General features: G+C 48.3%; 1 protein-coding gene across 1 annotated transcript in view; it reads right to left on the reverse strand.

The window, feature by feature from the left end:
• The window catches only part of MED27 (mediator complex subunit 27), a 217,864-nt gene extending 201,067 nt beyond the window's left edge, over positions 1–16,797 (reverse strand). The window contains exons 1-2 of the mRNA XM_052648583.1: positions 16,595–16,797; positions 13,918–14,062 (exon numbers count right to left, since the gene is read on the reverse strand). Coding sequence (XP_052504543.1) covers positions 13,918–14,062; positions 16,595–16,797 — 348 coding nt within the window. The remainder of the gene's footprint in view (positions 1–13,917; positions 14,063–16,594) is intronic.
• Between the last annotated feature and the right edge of the window lie 3,300 nt (positions 16,798–20,097).

Consider the following 20,097-nt stretch of genomic DNA (forward strand, 5'->3'; position numbering starts at 1 on the left):
GCCCCAACAAAGACTGAAGATCCTGAGTGCCACATCTGAGACCTGGCGCAGCCAAACAAATAAATAAATACCTAAAGTAATAATAATACTCCTAGACATTCTGAAGGACTTCCCTGATGGCTCAGCAGTAAAGAATCCGCCTGCTATGCAGGAGATGTAGGTTTGACCCCCGAGTTGGGAAGATCCCCTGGTAAGCAAATGGCAATCTGCTCCAGTATTCTTGCCCGGACAGAGGAGCCTGGCGGGCTGCAGTCGACGCGGTCACAAAGAATTGGACACAACTGACACAGCACAGACATTTGGATATCTGTTACAAGACTGCTTTTTATACTCACGCTGGTAGTAGGTTACAAAGGAAGGGTGGTGTGGTAGACTTTTAAACTATTTGTTTTGGCTTGAATTTTCTGTGATAGGTTTTTACAAAGTACAGCATGCTCAATCACTACAAAATTTGTTGTATTGTAAGAAGGGTATACATTTTATTAATAAAATGCTTTGTATACAAATTTAAAAGAGTAATACTTCTTTCTCTGTGGCAGTGGCTATTGAACTTTCAACAGGGCCATAGACCCCTGAAAGGATCTTGATGAAAGCTGAGGATTCGTCTCCCGAAAAATGGACCTACATATATTCCGGACCCAAACGAAGGACCCCTGCCTTTTGCAAAGCTACTCTTTGATGATATATATTTTATCAAACAAAAACAGGCAAGCAGCAGTCAGGCAGGCAGGGAGTGGACGACCGACAGGTACAGAAAGTAACACAGTCTGACGTCTTGGCCACGAGCTGGCAGAAGCCGGAGGAACAGATGAGCACTGTGCGATGATCAAGACCAAAGATCGCATCTCTGGTTCTGAAGGTTTGGGAGCCGAGTTATGCTTTAGCGACTCAAATTTAAACACAATGGCAACAACAAAACCCTGAAGATGTGATGTAATTATAGTTAAACCAGGGAATTATACTTCACACAGGACATTCTCCTTTGCCAGCCCATATACTACGGACAATGACCTTTGTGACTTATACTTCACAGTCGCTAAGTCAGGTCCCTCTCTTTGAGACCCCACGGACTGCAGCTCGCCAGGCTCCCTCGTCCTTCACTATCTCCCAGAGTTTGCTCAAATTCATGTCCACTGAGCCGGTGAGGCCATCCAACCATCTCATTCTCTGTCGCCCTCTTCTCCTCTTGCTCTCAATCTTTCCCAGCATCAAGGCATTTTTCAATGAGTCAGCTCTTCGCATCAGTTGGCCAAACTATTGGAGCTTCACTTTCAGTCCTTCCAACAGTTAATAAATCTTTGAAAGTTTCTATTCAAAGATTTTTACCTAAGAGAAGAGCCATTTTTGAACCATGTCTTCCTTATAAAGACACCACTGTGTACTACAGAAAGCAAGCAGCTACCTGGATCCAGGCTGTGGAGACGGCAAAGGCAGAGAATAAAAATAACTAAAATAAGGCTACTGGAGAATTGATGACGATGATGACAGTGATGATACTGTTAACGGTAACCAACATTATATCAGCCCTCTTCTGAACCCCTCGCATATTCTAGGCTTTTGGTCTTCACAACAGCCCTGAGTGGGAGACTACCATCAACCTCATCTTACAGATATCAGGAGTAAACTGCTGAAGGTCACAGCCAATAAAGAGAGGCAGCAGGACTTGAACCCAGGCAGGCCCTGGAGCGCCTGTCTTTAATGACAAGCTACACAGCCTCTCTGATCCAAGGAGATGACGAGCGCGTTCACACTGTAGAAACGATACAGGGCTGAAACGAACACAAGACACTTCCGTAACTTTTCACTGTCTCCTTTCTTTGCCCTTTTCAGATCTGCCTCAAAATAATCAAGATAATTTGCCTTCTGTTTGTATCCCCAAACTAGCTGGGAAAAAAAAACCAACTTAATATGCACTATCCTTCAGGAAGTCAGGCCGTGAGTGGAATGCACAAGCCAAATAAAGACATCTCGGCAGCCGTGCGCTCAGAAAATGCAGTGGCTGGGACCCGCCTCCCACCCACCAAGAGAAGTGGGACCCGGAGCCCTACCTAAGCCCCCACCTCCTCCCTCCAAAAACACTGACTTCAAAGACAAGGGAGCTGCTTAGCTGTAGGTGTTCTGTTGGTCTGTCTTCTGCCAGGTCTTGTTGGATGCTGGAAAGACTGGTGAACAGGCAGGCAGTGTCCCTGGCCCCAGCTCCAGCCACTGGTACTTACAGGCCAACTCGGATCACACCACGATGCGGGCAAGGGGCGCCGCAGGACAGTACAGAGGGGTTACCTCACCCTGACCTGAGGAGCTAAAAACGTCTCCCAACAAAGCAAGAGAATATCAGCCAAACGAGAGGGGTGGGGCCCGCTGAAACAGGCCGCTTAAAGAGCAGGAGGGCTCACAGGTTGAGGACTGAGCTGGGACACCACGGGAGTTAGACAGTGAGCCGGACTGTTAGCAGCTCCATCATAGCACCCGTCGTCATCCCGAGCAGAAGAAGGAATCATCAACATATTTTAAGCAGGAGACTTGTGAGCTCAAACTTGCACATTTAAAGGTCACTCTGATGCTATGCGGGGAGAGACAGGAGGTGGTGAGACAGTGGGGCCAGTGAGGAGACTTCTGCAAATGTCCCGGGCTCTGAGAGAAGCGGTGGGGGTGTTCGCTCATCCATTTAGGAACCAACACTTACTAAGCACGTGCCAAGCACCAGAAACCATGGTTCGACTGACCACAGTGCTGGACGCGGGAGGGGTCCAGGGCCGCTGATATGCAGAGTGAGTGAAATTTATGAGGCAGGGATGCGGCCTGGTTGGTTTTGCTGGTTTTTGTCAACCCACCCAGAGGCAGTATTCCCAGCTCTCCCCTGGTCACTGGCTTCCAGTGGCCACCTCCCTACTGAAGGGAGGCTGGCCTGGAGCTAATCGGTAGGAGAGGAAGATGCAGGTGGTGCCCTCCAGACCCCACGAGGGACCAGATACTGTCAGTGTGCCTTCAGGATCAAAAACAAACCAGAGGCTTACAAGGGCCTGTTCCCACCTCGTGATTCATTAGAATAAAGCAACTCCAGCCTCTGCAAACCAAAAGCTCTGAAAACCCTCCTCGAAAGCAAGATGTGCCCATCACTACGTGACTGAGAAGGACAACACGATTCAGAGGAAGTCTCCCCGGGAAAGGCAGCATTCCCCACAAGACATCTTGCGAGGAAATTACCACGCTCTGGTATTCTAAGCCAAGGTCCCCAAGCACAGCGTTTTGGCCAAGGATTCCGATGAACTGCCAGCAGGATAATGTGGTGATGCTGCCTGAACTACTGTGAAAATGCATTAAAATCTCAATGTCTGAGCTCATCCAAGCAATTAAAATGAGCACGGACTGCTCTGTTTTAGACTGGGAAAAACAAAGATCGGAGAGCATTGGCCTCTAGAATCCTCTGTGGCTTCTTGGAACACTTTAAAGGCATTTAGGGCAAGCACTTTTGCTATCCAAACCAAGCTGAGGGTACTCTAGTTAACCAGCCACGTCTCCACCGGCTCAAGCTGAGTGTTGAGGGGCGAAGGGCACAGCGGATGGGCATGTGCAGCACTAAAAGAAAGCCCATACCCACCAAGGGCTTACTCTGCGCTGGCCCTGCGCTGAAGCCCACGGAAAGGAGTGTCTTCAGATTCACCGTGCAGTGAAGAGGACGAAATGCAGAGAGGAACTGTGACACAGAGAAATCATCGCAGTGACTTTCAAAGGAAAGAAAACACGCTTCCACTTGCTAACCACACAAACCTCTTCAGTGGTGCCTGTCGTCTGCTAAGAAAGAGAGGCCAAGAACTCATGTCATCTTGAAACTCGGGGGGTTCTAACTCTCATCACAAACACCAGGGATAAGGGAGAATTTCGAATCAACACCTTCTCCAGGAAACATAAGTGTGCTGAGCTAGGTAAACGATTGGACAGACAGTCAGGCAAGCAGTCTGGGGTCCGATGCGGACCCAGCAGCCCCCAGCTCGCCCCTGGGGAGGCACTGGTTAGCACATGGGGCTGACCTCGCCTACGGGCAAAATCGGCCATCAGGGCTCCAGGTACTGAAATTTACACAGACCCATTCACAGGGAATTCCCTGGAGGTCTAGTCAGAACTCAGAGCTTTCACTGCAGGCACTCGGGCTGGATCCCTGGTAGGGGAACTAAGATCCCACAAGCTGCACGGCATGGCCAAAAGAAAACAGAGACCCCTACTCACAGACAGAGACCCCCACTCACAGACAGAGGCCCCCACTCACAGACAGAATAACAAACGTGCAGCACCCTTTGCCACGCAGTCATTAACCCACAGCACCAGGGACCCGCGGACAGGTCTTCCAGGACACAGTCCAGCTGGGTCAGGCCTTACGTTAACAGTGGCCAGGAAGTTAGTACCCTGTTTTTCTCCTTTGGACACAAACGTAAGACATATATTTAGAGTGCAGACATCCGGCAGGCTCTCTGACGCAGGAGTCAACGTGTCAGGAGAGTCTAGGGCTGGCCTGGAGCGTGGCGTCATCCAGACACAGCTGGCAAGTGAAGCGGCAGAAAAGATGAGCTGGCCTGGAGCAGGCCTGGATTACAGGAGAGAAGCACAAGGTGCCTCACAGCCTTGCCCCGGCTCAACCCACCACCAGGAAAAGAAGCTGAGAAAGTGGGCAGGCGGGACACTGGATTCCTTCCGTACCGATAACCCTGCGCCTCCATCCCCCACCATCAATGTGCAACTTACCTGGAGGAAAAATGATATGGGGCCATGTCCTGTCCACTAACATCCCTGGAAGAGAAGAGAAAGTGCCGTTTGCAGGCTCTGGTTACAACCCACAGAAGGCGTTGGGCAAAACACACAAACCTGATCAGCCCAGAAAGGGCTAATGTAAGACAGCCAAAGCAGGACTCAAGCCGAGTCCCCCCCAATGCCCACCCCGGGCAGAGGGCAGAGTGACTCCTGGAGGGCACGTGTGCCACACATCCAGCGGCCTCTGCCCCTGCTCAGGGCGGCTTCTTAACAGATCTCCTGGTCCTTCAGAGGAGGAGGAGGGAATCACAAGTCTGATTCCAGGCCACAATAAAGCGACAGTTTCCAGAAGCCACAACCAACAAGCGGAACACAGAGACGTGGAATCAGGCCAAGGCCTTGGGGTGCAGCCCATTTAGTATTACGGGGGCCTCACATGATTCTCACTAACGTCTACACTCCTGTGTCACAGGAGGCTACGCTGTCTAGAGGACCTCTGAGAGGGAGTCCTCCACTAAGGGCCTCTGGGGCTGAGCTCTGCCCTGGTCTGGTCTGAGATGCTCTGTAGCGGGCACAGCAGGACACACCATGGTTGCGCTTAAGATGTTACCGACAAAACTAACTCTCCTCCACTCCCAGGGTGCGCTTTCATTTCCAGAACCATGGAAACTTATAAACGATTCCACCATTCTTTCCCAGGTGAGAGACGACCTCAGCCATCATCCAGCCCACTCTTTATTCTACCAACGAGGCAGCTAGAACCCAGAGGAGCAAAGCCACGAGCAGCAGGGCCCACAGCTGGGCAACGCACAGCCAGAACCAAGCCCCAGACCCTCGAGAGCTCTGTCCAATGTTCCCATGACAACCGTTGCCTCGATAAAGCCTTACCCATGCTGTCAGAGGGAATAAGAAGAGGCACCGCTCTGGGTCCCGGGGTGTGTTACACTCATCGGTCCTCCTCCAGTCCTGGAAGGAGGACGTGTGATCATCCACTTTTGACTGATGAGGAGGCTGAGACAAAGGGAGGGTGTCCAACTCGCTCCGAGTCATAAAGCGGGGGCCTCAAACCCAACAGAGTCTGACCCCAGAGCCCTGCTGGTCACAAGCACCCAATTCACAAACTGGATATAACCCAAGTGCTTATTTTTACATAGGCCCATGTGTGCAAATGTTCTCCTAAAGAAAGAACGCCAGAAATCCTTGACTAGCCCACGGCATTCTCCCCACCAGATAAGAGACCACAGACCAACCTGAACCCTGAGCTCTGGGAGCAAGGCCTCCTCGACGGCCTAAGTGAGGGGACTCTGCCTCAGTTCACAGCGATGGCCTGCCCTGGGCCAGCCACAGCCCTTCTCACCGGCTTCTCGGCCATCCCCTCCTTCCTGCTTGTGGTTTCTTTCCAGGCCCTTCACGCTGCCTTTACCGCCCCTCAGCTCCCACGTCCCATCCACAGCCCCGGCTCCACACCACAAGGTCACCAAGAGGCTAACTGCCTTCCTCACCAAGCTCCCAAACCCTCAGCCCATCTCCAGGTTTTATGAGGAAATATAGCCCCCTCCCACGAATTCATACTAACATGTGAGTTGTTGATATCTATGTCCGGGCCTCCTCAAGGGGAAAAAGTTCTGATTACTAAAATGAACTTCTGATTTGTAGGATTTCAGAAGAATATACTGAAGTCACATTTGGGAGGCCGGGTAACAGGGAAACCACTGGAAGACAGGCCAGCATGCCCCGAGGGTCAGTCCTCGTCACCGTCTTTTAAGAGCATAATACCAGCCCCCTGGAGACTATTTACTCTGTGCCAGGGAAGTGCTGCGCTTATATCACCTCATTCGGTCTCAAAATATTTCTCTGTGGTGGGTACAGCTGTCGTCCCCATTTCAGAGGATACAAAACTGAGGCACACAGAGGGACACTGCCTGGCTGTCAGGGAGCAGGGCAGGGATGCGAACCGAAGGGGCCAACCCTGCAGCCTAAGCTCTGAGGCCGTGAGCAACACTGCCTCTGCACGGACACACACGGTCTCCGTGGGCCCGGGAATGGCGACTGCCACCCACACACACTCACTGCACTGAGCTACCCTGAGGCACGACACGCGCTGCGCCCTTTCCTCTCCGCCCTAACACTATGATACAAAGAGCTGCACCGTCCCCCTTCACAGGCGACAAAACGGATGCTCTGAACAAGCCTGTGCCGGGTTCAAGGCACAGGCTGAGTGCGGAGGGGGATCACATCTCGGGCAGCCCAGCTCCAGAACTCAGAGTTAAGCCTCGACGTTTCTGGCCGTATCTGCCTTCACTTCGGAAGCCAGCAGCATCTAGAAAGCCCGGAGGCTGGCTCCATTCTGTTGCTTGTGTTACTCTTTGCTCTTCTCATAATGCTCCCGCGGGGCTTGGGGCGGGAGGGCAGCAAGGGTGCAGGTTCAAGGCCAACCAGGGAAGACTCGACTCTAGTCAAACTCTAGGCAAATTTGTGTTGAGTGACAAGGAGCCATGGGGGTGGCGGGTGGTGGGGAGATTGAGGTGAAAGAAAACCTCTAAGAATGGTACCGGGGACCTCTGCTAACAATCAGAACAATCTGGAACAGTGCCTAATCCAAAGTCATGGCTAAGGCTTGGGGGACATTTCAGTGCTTTTCTTTCCTCATTATGTTCTGTATGAATCCACATTCCCTGAGTCGAGGGTGGGCCTGGTAGAGAGAAAAACACTAGGAATGTAAATTAGTTATTGGTAATAGATACACTGAGTGTGATATTTATTTACTGACAACACACCAAGTGGGATAGTCAGCAAGTGGCAGGGCACCCAGCGGGACGGTCAGTCATCAGTATTACATCAAGTGGGATAAACCCTAAGGGGCTGATGGAGCTGATGCGCCTCTTCCCAGATAGCTCTCCCGCTTCTGCTCGAACAGCAGCTGCCACAGAGCCCCGGACACGGGGCGCTGTCGCTGAAGTGAGCCTGACTCCACCGACTCCAGAAGGCTTCCCCCAGGCCCCGCCCCTTCGGAGCACTGGCTGTCAAGTCGGCTCTCTCGGGAAGGCACCCCAGGTGACAGGCGACATCGATGAAACGCCAGGCTTGGCCCTCAAAAAGCTTACGGTCAATTCACCAACTGACCTCACCTTTCCTGCCAAATCACCCTTCTGAAGCCTGGCCCTAGCCGCCACCACAGGACCTCGGAATCTTCTCTGTCTGTAAGTAACACAACTACATTTCCCAGTAAGGGCCCCAGATGGAGATGCCCTGATCACGCGTCATCAAAAATACAAGCACACAAACCACAGAAGGGGTTGTAAATTAAAAATGCAACAGAAAAAGCTCTTTATTTTTTCATTCATTCAGTGAATTATAATTGAATTCGTCCTGGGTACCAGGAGCCCTGCTCAGCACTGGGGTGGGACTCCCCGCAGGGAACGAGATAGACACAGTCTCTCTCCCCTGGGACTTAAAAGACAACGGGCGCTTCAAGGAAAAGGTTCAGTGTTGCAGCCTGAACCAGTCCCAGCACCGTTAGCTCCCTGATGCCCAAACGTCAAGAGCACCATCGAGGCTGGATCTGCAGGACATCAATGTTACAGCAACTTCAAGCTGCTGAAAACCAGATTCTGGTGGTAACAGCTCGGGAGGGTAAAATGAGAGAAATGTCTGCAGACTTTCCAAATGAATATTCCTGGAATAGAAAGCCACTCTTTCTCTAATAAAAGTGAAAAATTAAGTGTGCAGAAGCCAAAAAAAGGCGGCAGCAGCCCATTCCCCAGGGCCTACTTCCTAACCCTAGGAGACACTTCTGGGGTCTTTGCCGCTTCAAACACCACCAGGGAAGGGCTGAGGTCTTCAAGAAAGGAAGACAGTCAAAGCCAGAAATCAAAGCCTGGTGAGGAGACACTGGAAACCTTCGGAAAGGGGTCTTAGAGCAGGCAGTTCAGTCTAACGCTTGGCATATTTGGGTGCAATCAGTGATGGAACTCCACATCCGCTATCTTACAAGGACAGCGCTGACGCCAATTATTTTTTTGCCCTCGTCAAGAGAGCTTGTCATCCCTCTACAGAACAATTATCTATAGGTGCATCAGAGTTGAAAGCTACATTCCTTCCCCAATTCAGCACAGGGAAAGTGCTGCTCACAGCAATCTGACATCATTTCATTACATTAGATTAATTTTTAAATGTGTTATCCTAACAATTATGCCAACTACCATGTAATTAATATTCTGACTGACTTTACAAAAATTACAAAATCCCCTAAAGAAAATAATTAGTCAGTAAGCGTGAACAAGACTTCTCTTTGGCCAACAGCACGTAAAACAGAAAGTTCATCACATAATGGCTGGTATCAAAGCCTTTCCCAAACTTTCTTCGATTCTTAGCCAACAGTGTGGAAAGCTGACATTGGCAAGTTACCCCAAAATCCACTTAACATATTAATGTACCTACTGGTTTAAACGCTTGGAGAGTAAAATGATGAATGATGAAAGCACCTGCAATTAAAAAGCTCTTTTCGTGTGTAGGAGAGGCAAGATAAACACCTATCACTGCTTCCTGCTTCCACAATCCCAACTGGAAATTAGAATACTGGCTTATTTCTTGGGGCTACTTCTTGAGTTTATTAAAGAAATGTACATAAGGCATCCTTACGCTTGGTTTCCTCTTTCGTTCAAGGTCGAAGTACAGCTTTCTCATAACAGATTTCAATCCTTCTAGAGTAAGGACAGCGTAAACAAGCAGTAGCCAAACAGCACACTATCTACCACAACAGAAATAAGAACATCTCTTCTCTGCAGCCCACTCTGGACAACTGGCAGGGGCCGCCGAGCCCCACGACAGAGCTGAGTCCAGAGGGAGCCTCAGCAGGAAGAATGCGGAGGGTGATTAGCGACGTCTGCCCTGGACAAGCGTGACAGTGTGAGGAGCAGGGGCCTGTATTTGCCATCTCCACCCTTCAGTAAACCACTGAAAATGAGTAAAACGTGATACAGATTCATGAATAAAATATGACACATGAATTGCTCCTGACAAGAAGATTAAAGGGAGGGGAAAATGTTTAGTACAGTCAAAACCTTAAGCCAAACGGGATTACAGCATCAGCATCAAGTTTTAGAGTAAAGAACACTGGGCTAAATCAGGAGTGGCAAATTCTAGTCTAGCTATGAGGCTGTGGGCACTGTGGTTCATGGGGCCTTGACTTGCCCGGCTATAAAATAAGGGGATAAGCTAAACATCTCCGATTCATTTTCCTTATTTTGCCAAGTAATGGTGCAGGGGTCCAGAATGCCCTCCCTGCTGGGCATAGAGAGCTGGTGAAAGAACAGTGACTTCACAACACGCACCAGGCCAGGCTGCGACTGAAACACCAACCCCACTCACGCTACTCGGGCAGGACTTACACTCTGACACATTTCTACACCTAGTTTTAACCCGCAGCATCTCCAGGATAAGCATTTCCACATATGTACTGCTTCTTTCCCCTAACACATCCTCTGCATCTGAGGGGAGGAACAGGGACTTCTATCTTAATATTCTATTAAACTGGGCAAACAAAACTACCTTCACTCAAATGGCACATATCATCACTTTGATTTAAAACCAGCCACTCCCACTGGGGTCTCAGGCACTCATGGCCTCGAGATCAGCCTAAATCTTCCCACCACTGAAAAGTCTCCACCACTTGAGCCTATTCCGAGAACATTACCCACTTGAAACACCAACACAGCTTCCACATCCAAAAGCCAAGACCAAGCATCCACCCGGAAATAAGTCACCTACACATCAGATCCCACGTGCTAAGATGCCCACACGAGCGCCCGGGGAAACAAGGAGGCTCACACAGGACAGCCTAAGAGGGCAGCGTTGTCTGTGTGCGGCCTGAACAGCCTGGTGTCTGGCCCCGGCAACGGCCCCAGCCAGCCATGATTCTGTGTCTGTGCTGCACCCACGCCTGCCTCTGGCCGTGCAGCCCCAATCCCTGAGTTTCAGCTGATCTGCGCTGGGCAATCAAGAGAATCCCACCCACTGAGCTCAACAAGCTGTCTGGGTAGGCAGGGGCCCCTACCAAACAGGGCCCGCATCCGTTTTCAGCATCTGGCGTGAAGGACCACACAAACCTACAGCTGCCGGGCTGTCTTTCCCACCCCTGGGAGACACCAGGCCAACACTGGGAAGCGGGCATAGACTGGGCAGCAGAATGACCGATCCCCACACCACCTGGGCACCTGATGCTCAGGACTGAAGTGGGTTCCTGTCCATAGCAGCCCGAGTCTGGAGAACAACCCTTACAGGCTAAACGCATGCCTCCCAGGTCCAAGCTCCTTCTTTAGTGTCCCACGATTAAGTCGTGTCTCCCTGAGTCTCAGACGCAGCTGCCTGGGTCCCACTGTAAACCAAAGACTGTTAAATGTTCCCACAAATTCAAAGGAATAATTCTACATACCAGAAACACTGCCACGGCTCATCTGTCACCTGAGACCCGGGAGTGAAAAGAGAAGGGTGATGGGTAACTGGAGAGGGAAGAGCGGATCACAATCAGTAACGCTAAGAACAATTCTCTCCAGGGAGCAGCATCCTAGTGAGAAAAGCTTCCAAAATCGTTCCAAACATATATTCTAGCTTTCCATCAGCAGCGGAAAACAAAACAAAGCTCAACACAACAACCCACAGCACCCAAACAAGAGGAACCTGTGAGCAAACAAACTAACTGCTGCCAGGCTGATGAGCCTAATTGCTCCTGTTATTTTTACACTGCAGCTTAGTTTCCCTTTCACAGCTGTCCTAAGGGCTCCGCCATGGGGCTACCACGAATAGCACATTCTATGGCGAGTGTTCCCTTCCACAGGGTCGCAAGAGTCAGACACAGCTGCGCAACTGAACAATAGAGAGCGTTTAGAGCAATCTCCCGCAGACAGGTGCAGAGTAGTTAAGAGAAGAGAGAGTATCAGGAGGGTTAGGATTAATGTATACACACTACTATACATATGGAGTAGGAAATGGCACCTACTCCCGTGTTCTTGCCTGGAGAATTCCATGGACAGAGGAGCCTGGCGGGCTACAGTTCTTCGGGTTGCCAAGAGTCAGACACGACTGGGCAACTAAGCACACACTACCACATATAAAATAGATAATCAGCAGGGGCTGACTCCATAGAACAGAGAGCTAGTCACAGTAGTTTGTGATAACCTATGAATGAGAAAATCTGAAGAATATATACATAGATATGTATGCGCCTGAAACTAATATGATACTATAAATCAACTATCAGCTCAGCTCAGTTCAGTTCAGTTCAGTCGCTCAGTCGTGTACGACTCTTTGCGACCCCATGAATCATAGCACGCCAGGCCTCCCTGTCCATCACCAGCTCTCAGAGTTCACTCAAACTCATGTCCATCAAGTTGGTGATGCCATCCAGCCATCTCATCCTGTCGTCCCCTTCTCCTCCTGCCCCCAATCCCTCCCAGCATCAGGGTCTTTTCCAATGAGTCAACTCTTTGCATGAGGTGGCCAAAGTATTGGAGTTTCAGCTTTAGCATCAGTCCTTCCAATGAACACCCAGGACTGATCTCCTTGCAGTCCAAGGGACTCTTAAGAGTCTTCTCCAATGCCACAGTTCAAAAGCATCAATTCTTCAGCGCTCAGCTTTCTTCACAGTCCAACTCTCACATCCATACATGACCACTGGAAAAACCATAGCCTTGACTAGACGGGCCTTTGTTGGCAAAGTAATGTCTCTGCTTTTAAATATGCTATCTAGGTTGGTCATAGCTTTCCTCCCAAGGAGTAAGCATCTTTTAATTTCATGGCTGCAATCACCATCTGCAGTGATTTTAGAGCCCCAAAAAAGAAAGTCTCTCACTGTTTCCCCATCTATTTCCCATAAAGTAATGGGACCAGATGCCATGATCTTCATTTTCTGAATGTTGAGCTTTAAGCCAACTTTTTCACTCTCCTCTTTCACTTTCATCAAGAGGCTTTTTAGTTCCTCTTCACTTTCTGCCATAAGAGTAGTGTCATCTGCATATCTGAGGTTATTGATATTTCTCCTGGCAATCTTGATTCCAGCTTGTGCTTCTTCCAGCCCAGCATTTCTCATGATGTACTCTGCATAGAAGTTAAATAAGCAGGGTGACAATATACAGCCTTGACGTACTCCTTTTCCTATTTGGAACCAGTCTGCTGTTCCATGTTCAGTTCTAACTGTTGCTTCCTGACCTGCATACAGATTTCTCAAGAGGCAGGTCAGGTGGTCTGGTATTCCCATCTCTTTCAGAATTGTCCACAGTTTATTGTGATCCACACAGTCAAAGCCTTTGTCATAGTCAATAAAGCAGAAATAGTGTTTTTCTGGAACACTCTTGCTTTTTCCATGATCCAGCGGATGTTGGCAATTTGATCTCTGGTTCCTCTGCCTTTTCTGAAACTAGCTCGAACATCTGGAAGTTCACAGTTCACGTATTGCTGAAGCCTGGCTTGGAGACTTTTGAGCATTACTTTACTAGCGTGTGAGATGAGTGCAACTGTGCGGTAGTTTGAGCATTCTTTGGCATTACCTTTCTTTGGGACTGGAATGAAAACTGACCTTTTCCAGTCCTGTGGCCACTGCTGAGTTTTCCAAATTTGCTGGCATATTGAGTGCAGCACTTTCTTCAATTTAAAAAAACAGATGAAAAAAAGGACAGTAAGAGTGATTTACCCAACAGTCCTCTAGAGATGTTCCATCAACAATGGGGAAAGCAGGCCAAGCAACAAAAACAAAGTGAGCAGCTGCACTCACAGACCACCAGTCCTTCACTTCCTGGGAGTCAGGAACCCCTCTGAGAATCTGACGAAAGCTAGGAAGCCCTTCCCAGAGAAACGCACACACACACACAGCACAACACTTTGCGTGTGATTTCATGGGGTTCATAAAAACTGCTCCCTAACCCAGTTTCCAGGTTAAACACACCCGAGTTTGAACTTTTTAAAAAATGTAATTACCTGAGCATCATGATTAATTTCTGAGACTTCAGAAGACTATATAATCTCTCCCAGGGACAGTCTAAAACTTCCAACTCTGTAACGCCATGCCAAATCAAGAACAAAAAATGGAAAGAAAAACTTACCCTCACTTTCTGCCTTTATGAAATGTAAGAAAGCTTGCTTTTTCCTGTATTAGTTTCATTTCTGACACATCTGCCTTACCTTGTTTGACCATTTATATGCCTGGAGGAGCTGACTGTACAGAGGGGTTTTGTCCTGCACGGGATCCAAACTTAACAGCCCACTGTTATGGAGAGGATGGTTCTCAGAAGGCTTCCCCACCAAGTTGCTCAGACGTTCCAGCTCACTGAAAAGCAAACAGACGCAGCAAGTAAACCTGAGTTCACTGAAACTCCAGTTCTTAGCCTACTACATTGGTCCAAGACTGTTCTTCAAACTGCTCATCATAAATTTAAGTCCCTTAAGAAGAAATACTTTCTGAAAAGAAGACAAGGGCCAGGAGCTTCCCTAGTGGTCCAGTGCTCAAGAACCTGTCTTGCAATGTGGGGGACACGGGTTCAATCCCTGGTCAGGGAACTAAGATCCCACATGCCGAGGAGTAATTAAACCCATGCACAACAACTGAGCCTGAGCATCCCAGAGCCTGAGCACCAAATGGAAGGTCCGAGTGCTGCAATGAAAGACCCCACACGATGGAACAAAGATCCCAAGTAAATAAATATTAAAAAGAAGAAGATGACTAGAGCCACTTGAGAGAACCCCTAGCTAGGGGCTTATCCCATTTTACAACTGAGCTCTCTGGCACCATTCCAGAGGAGAACAAGAGTTAAGAGCAATGAAATCAACAGGACTCCTAAAATCAGGATTGAACAACTCAAATCATTCTTTGCAAGGCGGGGGGAGAGGAGGGCCTTCTGGAATTTCAAAATGTGGTATAACACTGCTTCTCACTAAGAGAGTTTTCAGATCCACATACAGATCATTCTATTTGGCAGTACAGCAAGTACCTGAATAAATGATGATTATTTACCATTCACACAGAGATAGATTTGTACCTGGTGCTTCACAGATGGTAAAACTTAACAAAACAAAAAAGAGATAAAATAAACAAACGGGAAGACACCATGGAGGTGGCTGTGTCAAACAAACATACTTCAGTACAGCAAGAAAAAAAAAAAAAACCTAGAGCAGCTTGGGAAAGAGAGCCAACAGCAAAAGCACATTCAGGAGCATGTGCTGAGGGGCCAGTCCCAGAGTGTCAACAAAAGGTCATAGGAACAGCTTCTCATGCCACACTCATCTTGGGCTCTCTTTGCACTGCTGTCCACAGATTTATGAAGACAATGGGGTGAGATTAACACGCTTATTAAGCTTTCTACAATGCTGACAGGTTTCAACACCCTGCACATTACCAAGGAAAGCCCACCAAAGAGGAGAAGAAAGAAAGGCAAAAACCACCAGCACCCAGACTCAGGCAGGGCAAGCATTAACTGGAACTTCACCAGAGAACAGAAAGTAAGTGTGGGAGTGAGGAGGGGGTGTGACCTCCTGGCTCTCCCCCAGAACAAGATTGGCAACTTACTTACAGGAAAAAATAAATAAATAAAAAGAGGCTCCCATCATTTGGTTACCACCTCCTCTTCCATTCTACCTCCTCCTTCCATCTGGTTACTAAGGAGACCAAGTTGAGGAGATTTAAAAAAAAAAAACAAAAAACCAGCCACTCCAGAAATTATAGGACGAGTAGCTCACCCAATGCTTTCACCTGCTAAGGTCAGTTTTCAGAAGTAAAAGACAAAAACCCTGCAATTCTAACCTCCCTAAGAGGGTCTGACCCTCACAAGGATGGGAGGGCACACGACCAGGACCTATTAAAAATTGCCTATTAAGTACCAGGCATTTTACAAGCATCCTCTCACTTCATGTCACTGATAAAGTAGAAGAAGTTGACTTGTTAAGAAAGAGACAAGAAATATACAATCCTTAACCCTGAAGAACACCAAATTAGCTTTTGTTGGGAGGCCCCGGGTGGGGGTGTGGGGATGAGGTGTTTAAGCAGAAGTCATAAGCCTGTGATGAGGTCTCTTTTGAGGCAGGAACTTAACAGAAGCAGTGAGAGTGGGGGGTGAAAGTAGTGATCAGGTGGTTAGGGGGTGGGGTAGGAGAAAAGAGAAAGGAACAAAGCCTGTTTCATCATGCTTTGGGGTGGGGTAGGGACTGGAACTGATGAATTCCAGGTTCAGGGAGGAAAGATAAGATAAAAGATAAAAGTCGCTCAGTCGTGTCCGACTCTTTGCGACCCGTGGACCGTAGCCCACCAAGCTCCTCCGTCCATGGGATTCTCCAGGCAAGAATACTGGAGCGGGTTGCCATTTCCTTCTCCAGGGGATCTTCCCGACCCAGGAGTCGAACTCAGGTCTCCCACATTGCAGGCAGACGCTTTAACCTCTTCACAATCAGGGAAGCCCAACCTGTGGTCAACTAGGTGGAATACACTTGACTCTGGGGCAGCGTTGAACAGGTCCTTTTTGGTACTATTTGATCAGAAGTGGTGGCGCCCAGAGGGCCCACAGGTGGGAACCCTGACGAGCCGAGAAGACGAGTGGGAGTTCATGGGAAGAGCACGTCCCGTCGCGAGGAATGGAAGGACCACAGAGGTGGTCCTGGGTGGCGGGAGTCAGCCAACAGCAGGACGCCAAGAGAAGGGAGACGAGAAAGCGGGGGTGGAAGATGAGGAGGCCCTGAGGGGCAGGGAGAGGCCTAGAGAGGAGAGAGAGGGACCAACGAAAAGAAAGAGCAGCCCGTGACTAAGGAGACTCCCGCGGGGGTGGAGCAGGGTAGGAGGTCGCGACCCGCGGCCCCTTCAGCCGGTACCTACTTGAGGTCCCGGTTGACCGAATGCAAGTTGTCCTGGAAGTGCGCGATGAAGGCCTTCTCCCGGCCCTCCAGCGTCTCTTTGTTCCGCATGCCATCCTTCAGGCAGTCGAACACCCTGCTCACGCTAGAGCGGAGCGCCTGAATGGCACTAATGGCCTGGGCAAAGGCCTCCAGATTGACACCAACACTTAGCACGTCCGCCATGTTGCCGCCGCCACAGCCGGCTCTTCAAAACCGGCGAGCAAAAAGACGCGCCCGCTGATGACGCGAGCGCTCGGAGGACTCTGGGAAATGTAGTTCTCGCGGGACGGGACTGTCCGGGAGGTTTGTGAAGCCACCCTGGGAGAGAGGATTTCCACTTTAAAGGAATGCGCGGACAGGAACGCGATTACCTGAATTTGGGGAAGTCGGGCTGCGCTCTCGGCTTTCTTCATGGTAACAAGGAAATACAGAGTTCCCTCACTTCCCCAAACTTGCACTCTTGGGAGTCATGTGGAAATGAATTGCTCAGAGCAATAAAGGGTCCGTGGTGTAAAGGGTTGAATAAAATTCTTCCATGTTCGTAAATCAATGGCGGAGAAGGGAAATTTCTTCCCTTCGGTAGAATGCCAGCTAATAAATGCGGAATGAATGATGGAAAGAAAATCACTGCTTGGCAACTGTTAGATTAATTATTGATTCATATAGGAACTGAAGAATGCTAGGGGGTGAAAGGGTGAGGAATAGCAGCATGGTTATATAGTCTCAACGTAGCATCCCTCAAGAAACTCGCTAATTAAGAAGGAAAACATAATAATCCAGAAGTTTCAGTTCTGGCTATATAACCAAAAGAAGGAAAAGTAGGGTCTGGAAAAGGTATTCGTTATTTGTACGCCGAAGTTTGTAGCAGCATTATCCACAAGAGCCAAAAGGTGGAGGCAACCCAAGTGTCCATCCTGGAATGAGTTCATTAACATGTGGCATATTCACACAAGGGAACGTTTATTCAGTCTTTAAAAGGAAGGACGTTCTGACACATGGTACAGTGTGGCTGAGGGCATCTCCACTGGCTCAGCAATAAGGAATCCACCTGCAATGCAGCAGACACGGGAGACTCCGGTTTGGTCCCTGGGTTGGGAAGACCCCCTGGAGGAAAGCATGGGAACCCACTCCAGTATTCTTCCCTGGAGACTCTCATGGACAGAGGAGCCCAGGGGGCTGCAGTCCATAGGGTCACAAAGAATGGGACACGATGGAAGCCACTGAGCACGCACGGACGTATAACATGGGTGAAGCTTAAAGATGTTACGCTAGGTGAACTGAGTCAAACACAAAATGATAAACACTGTATCATTCCACTCAAATTCACAGAAACAGAGAGTACCACAGTGGTTGCCGGGAGCTGTGGGAGGGGGAAGAGGAAATCGTTGTTCAGAGGGCATAATTTCCGTTTGGGAAGATGAAAACGTTCTGTGCATGGTGGTGGCAGTTGCCCAGCAGTGAGAATGGACTTAATGCTACAGAACTGGACACTTCAAATGGTTAAAATGGTAATTTTAGGTTATATATATTTTATCACAAAGTCTTTTAATTCAATAATGTCAGTGAGGGGGTGGGTAGGGAATAGTAACTTCACAGTGAAGAAACCTGGCTGACAGCACACTGAGAGGAGATCAAGGTAAAATCACCAGTATAGGACAACCCACTCCCTGATGTGAGGCACAGATCACAACATGACTTCTGTGATGTTCCTGCCAAAAAATGCAAACCCTGAATCTGCTCAGGACGTCTGACAAACTCAGAGACATTAATAGACCCATAAGAAAGAAAGGTGTTTGATTGCCTTGGGTTTATAGAGTTTCATTTTCTACCTTACCTTTTTAGTGTGGCCATTTATAGCGTTTCCTAAGGGAAAGGGGTAGAGATAGCAGGAAATGTCTAGGTGTGGAATTGTAAACAATTCATTAAGTTTCACTGAGCCTCAGTTTTCTCATCTGTAAATTAGGTCTAGTAATCACGCACGCATGCATGCATGCCAAGGTGCTTCAGTTGTGTCTGACTCTTTACAACACTATGGACTGTATCCCACCAGACTCTTCTGCCCATGGGATTCTCTAGGCAAGAATACTCATATGGGTTGCCATGCCTTCCTCCAGGGGATCTTCCTGAACCAGGGATCAAACCCATGTCTCTGGCATCTCCTGCTTTGATAAGTGGGTTCTTTATCACTCGCGCCACCTGGGAGGCCCCTAGTAATAGTACCTATCTTTATAAAATAGCTGTGGGGTAAATAACACCTTGCAGGCAAAGCTTTTGAAATATTGCTCAGCCTATAATAAACACTCAGAAGATCTTAACTGTGAGGAGGATGTGCTGAGAAGTTTCCGATGGGAAACTTAAGGAGTCTTTGCATAGAATCAAGCAAGGATCAGCAAGGGTTCTATTCAAATTGTCCATAATTACATCACCCTGTTGCCAAGAACTTGTCAGTGAACTATGTCCTATAGTTTGCTATTTTAAAAGGTCTTTTTAAAAGTCTCTTTTGGGAAGTTGTTTTTGTTTTTTAAGATATTTGCAGAAGATACTATTTAACTTTACCAAAGTGAAGAAAAATATCTGTGTCTGTTGGCTGGTTTTGGTTATGGCTTCAGTTTATTCATCCTTTCCAGGGGAAGAGTAGAGAAGGCAAACCCCATATCGTGTTTTGACACAATGCCAAAGAAAGGCAATGCCAAAGAATACTCAAACTACCACACAACTGCACTCATCTCACATGCTAGCAAAGTAATGCTCAAAATTCTCCAAGGCAGGCTTCAACAGTACGTGAACCGTGAAATTCCAGATGTTCAAGCTGAAATTACAAAAGGCAGAGGAACCAGACATCAAATTGCCAACATCCATTGGATCATAGAAAAAACAAGAGAGTTCCAGAAAAACATCTACTTCTGCTTTATTGACTACGTCAAAACCTTTGACTTTGTGGATCATACCAAACTGTGGAAAATTCTTCAAGAGTTTGGAATACCAGACCACCTTACCTGCCTCCTGAGAAATCTGTATGCAGGTCAAGAAGCAACAGTTAGAACCAGACATGGAACAACAGACTGGTTCCAATATTGGGAAAGGAGTACGTCAAGGCTGTGTATTGTCACTCTGCTTATTTAACTTATATGCAGAGTACATCATGAGAAATACCAGGCCGGATGAAGCACAAGCTGGAATCAGGATTGCTGGGGGAAATATCAATAACCTCAGATATGCAGATGACACCACCCTATGGCAGAAAGCAAAGAAGAACTAAAGAGCCTCTTGATGAAAGTGAAAAAGGAGAGTGAAAAACTTGGCTTAAAACTCAACATTCAGAAAACAAAGATCATGGCATCACTTCATGGCAAATAGATGGGAAAACAATGGAAACAGTGACAGATTTTATTTTGGGGGGCTCCAAAATCACTGCAAATGGTGACTGCAGCCATGAAATGAAAAGACACTTGCTCCTTGGAAGAAATCTATGACCAGCCTAGA

Source organism: Budorcas taxicolor, chromosome 11, assembly GCF_023091745.1.
Source record: "Budorcas taxicolor isolate Tak-1 chromosome 11, Takin1.1, whole genome shotgun sequence".
In the NCBI taxonomy this organism is placed as follows: Eukaryota; Metazoa; Chordata; class Mammalia; order Artiodactyla; family Bovidae; genus Budorcas; species Budorcas taxicolor.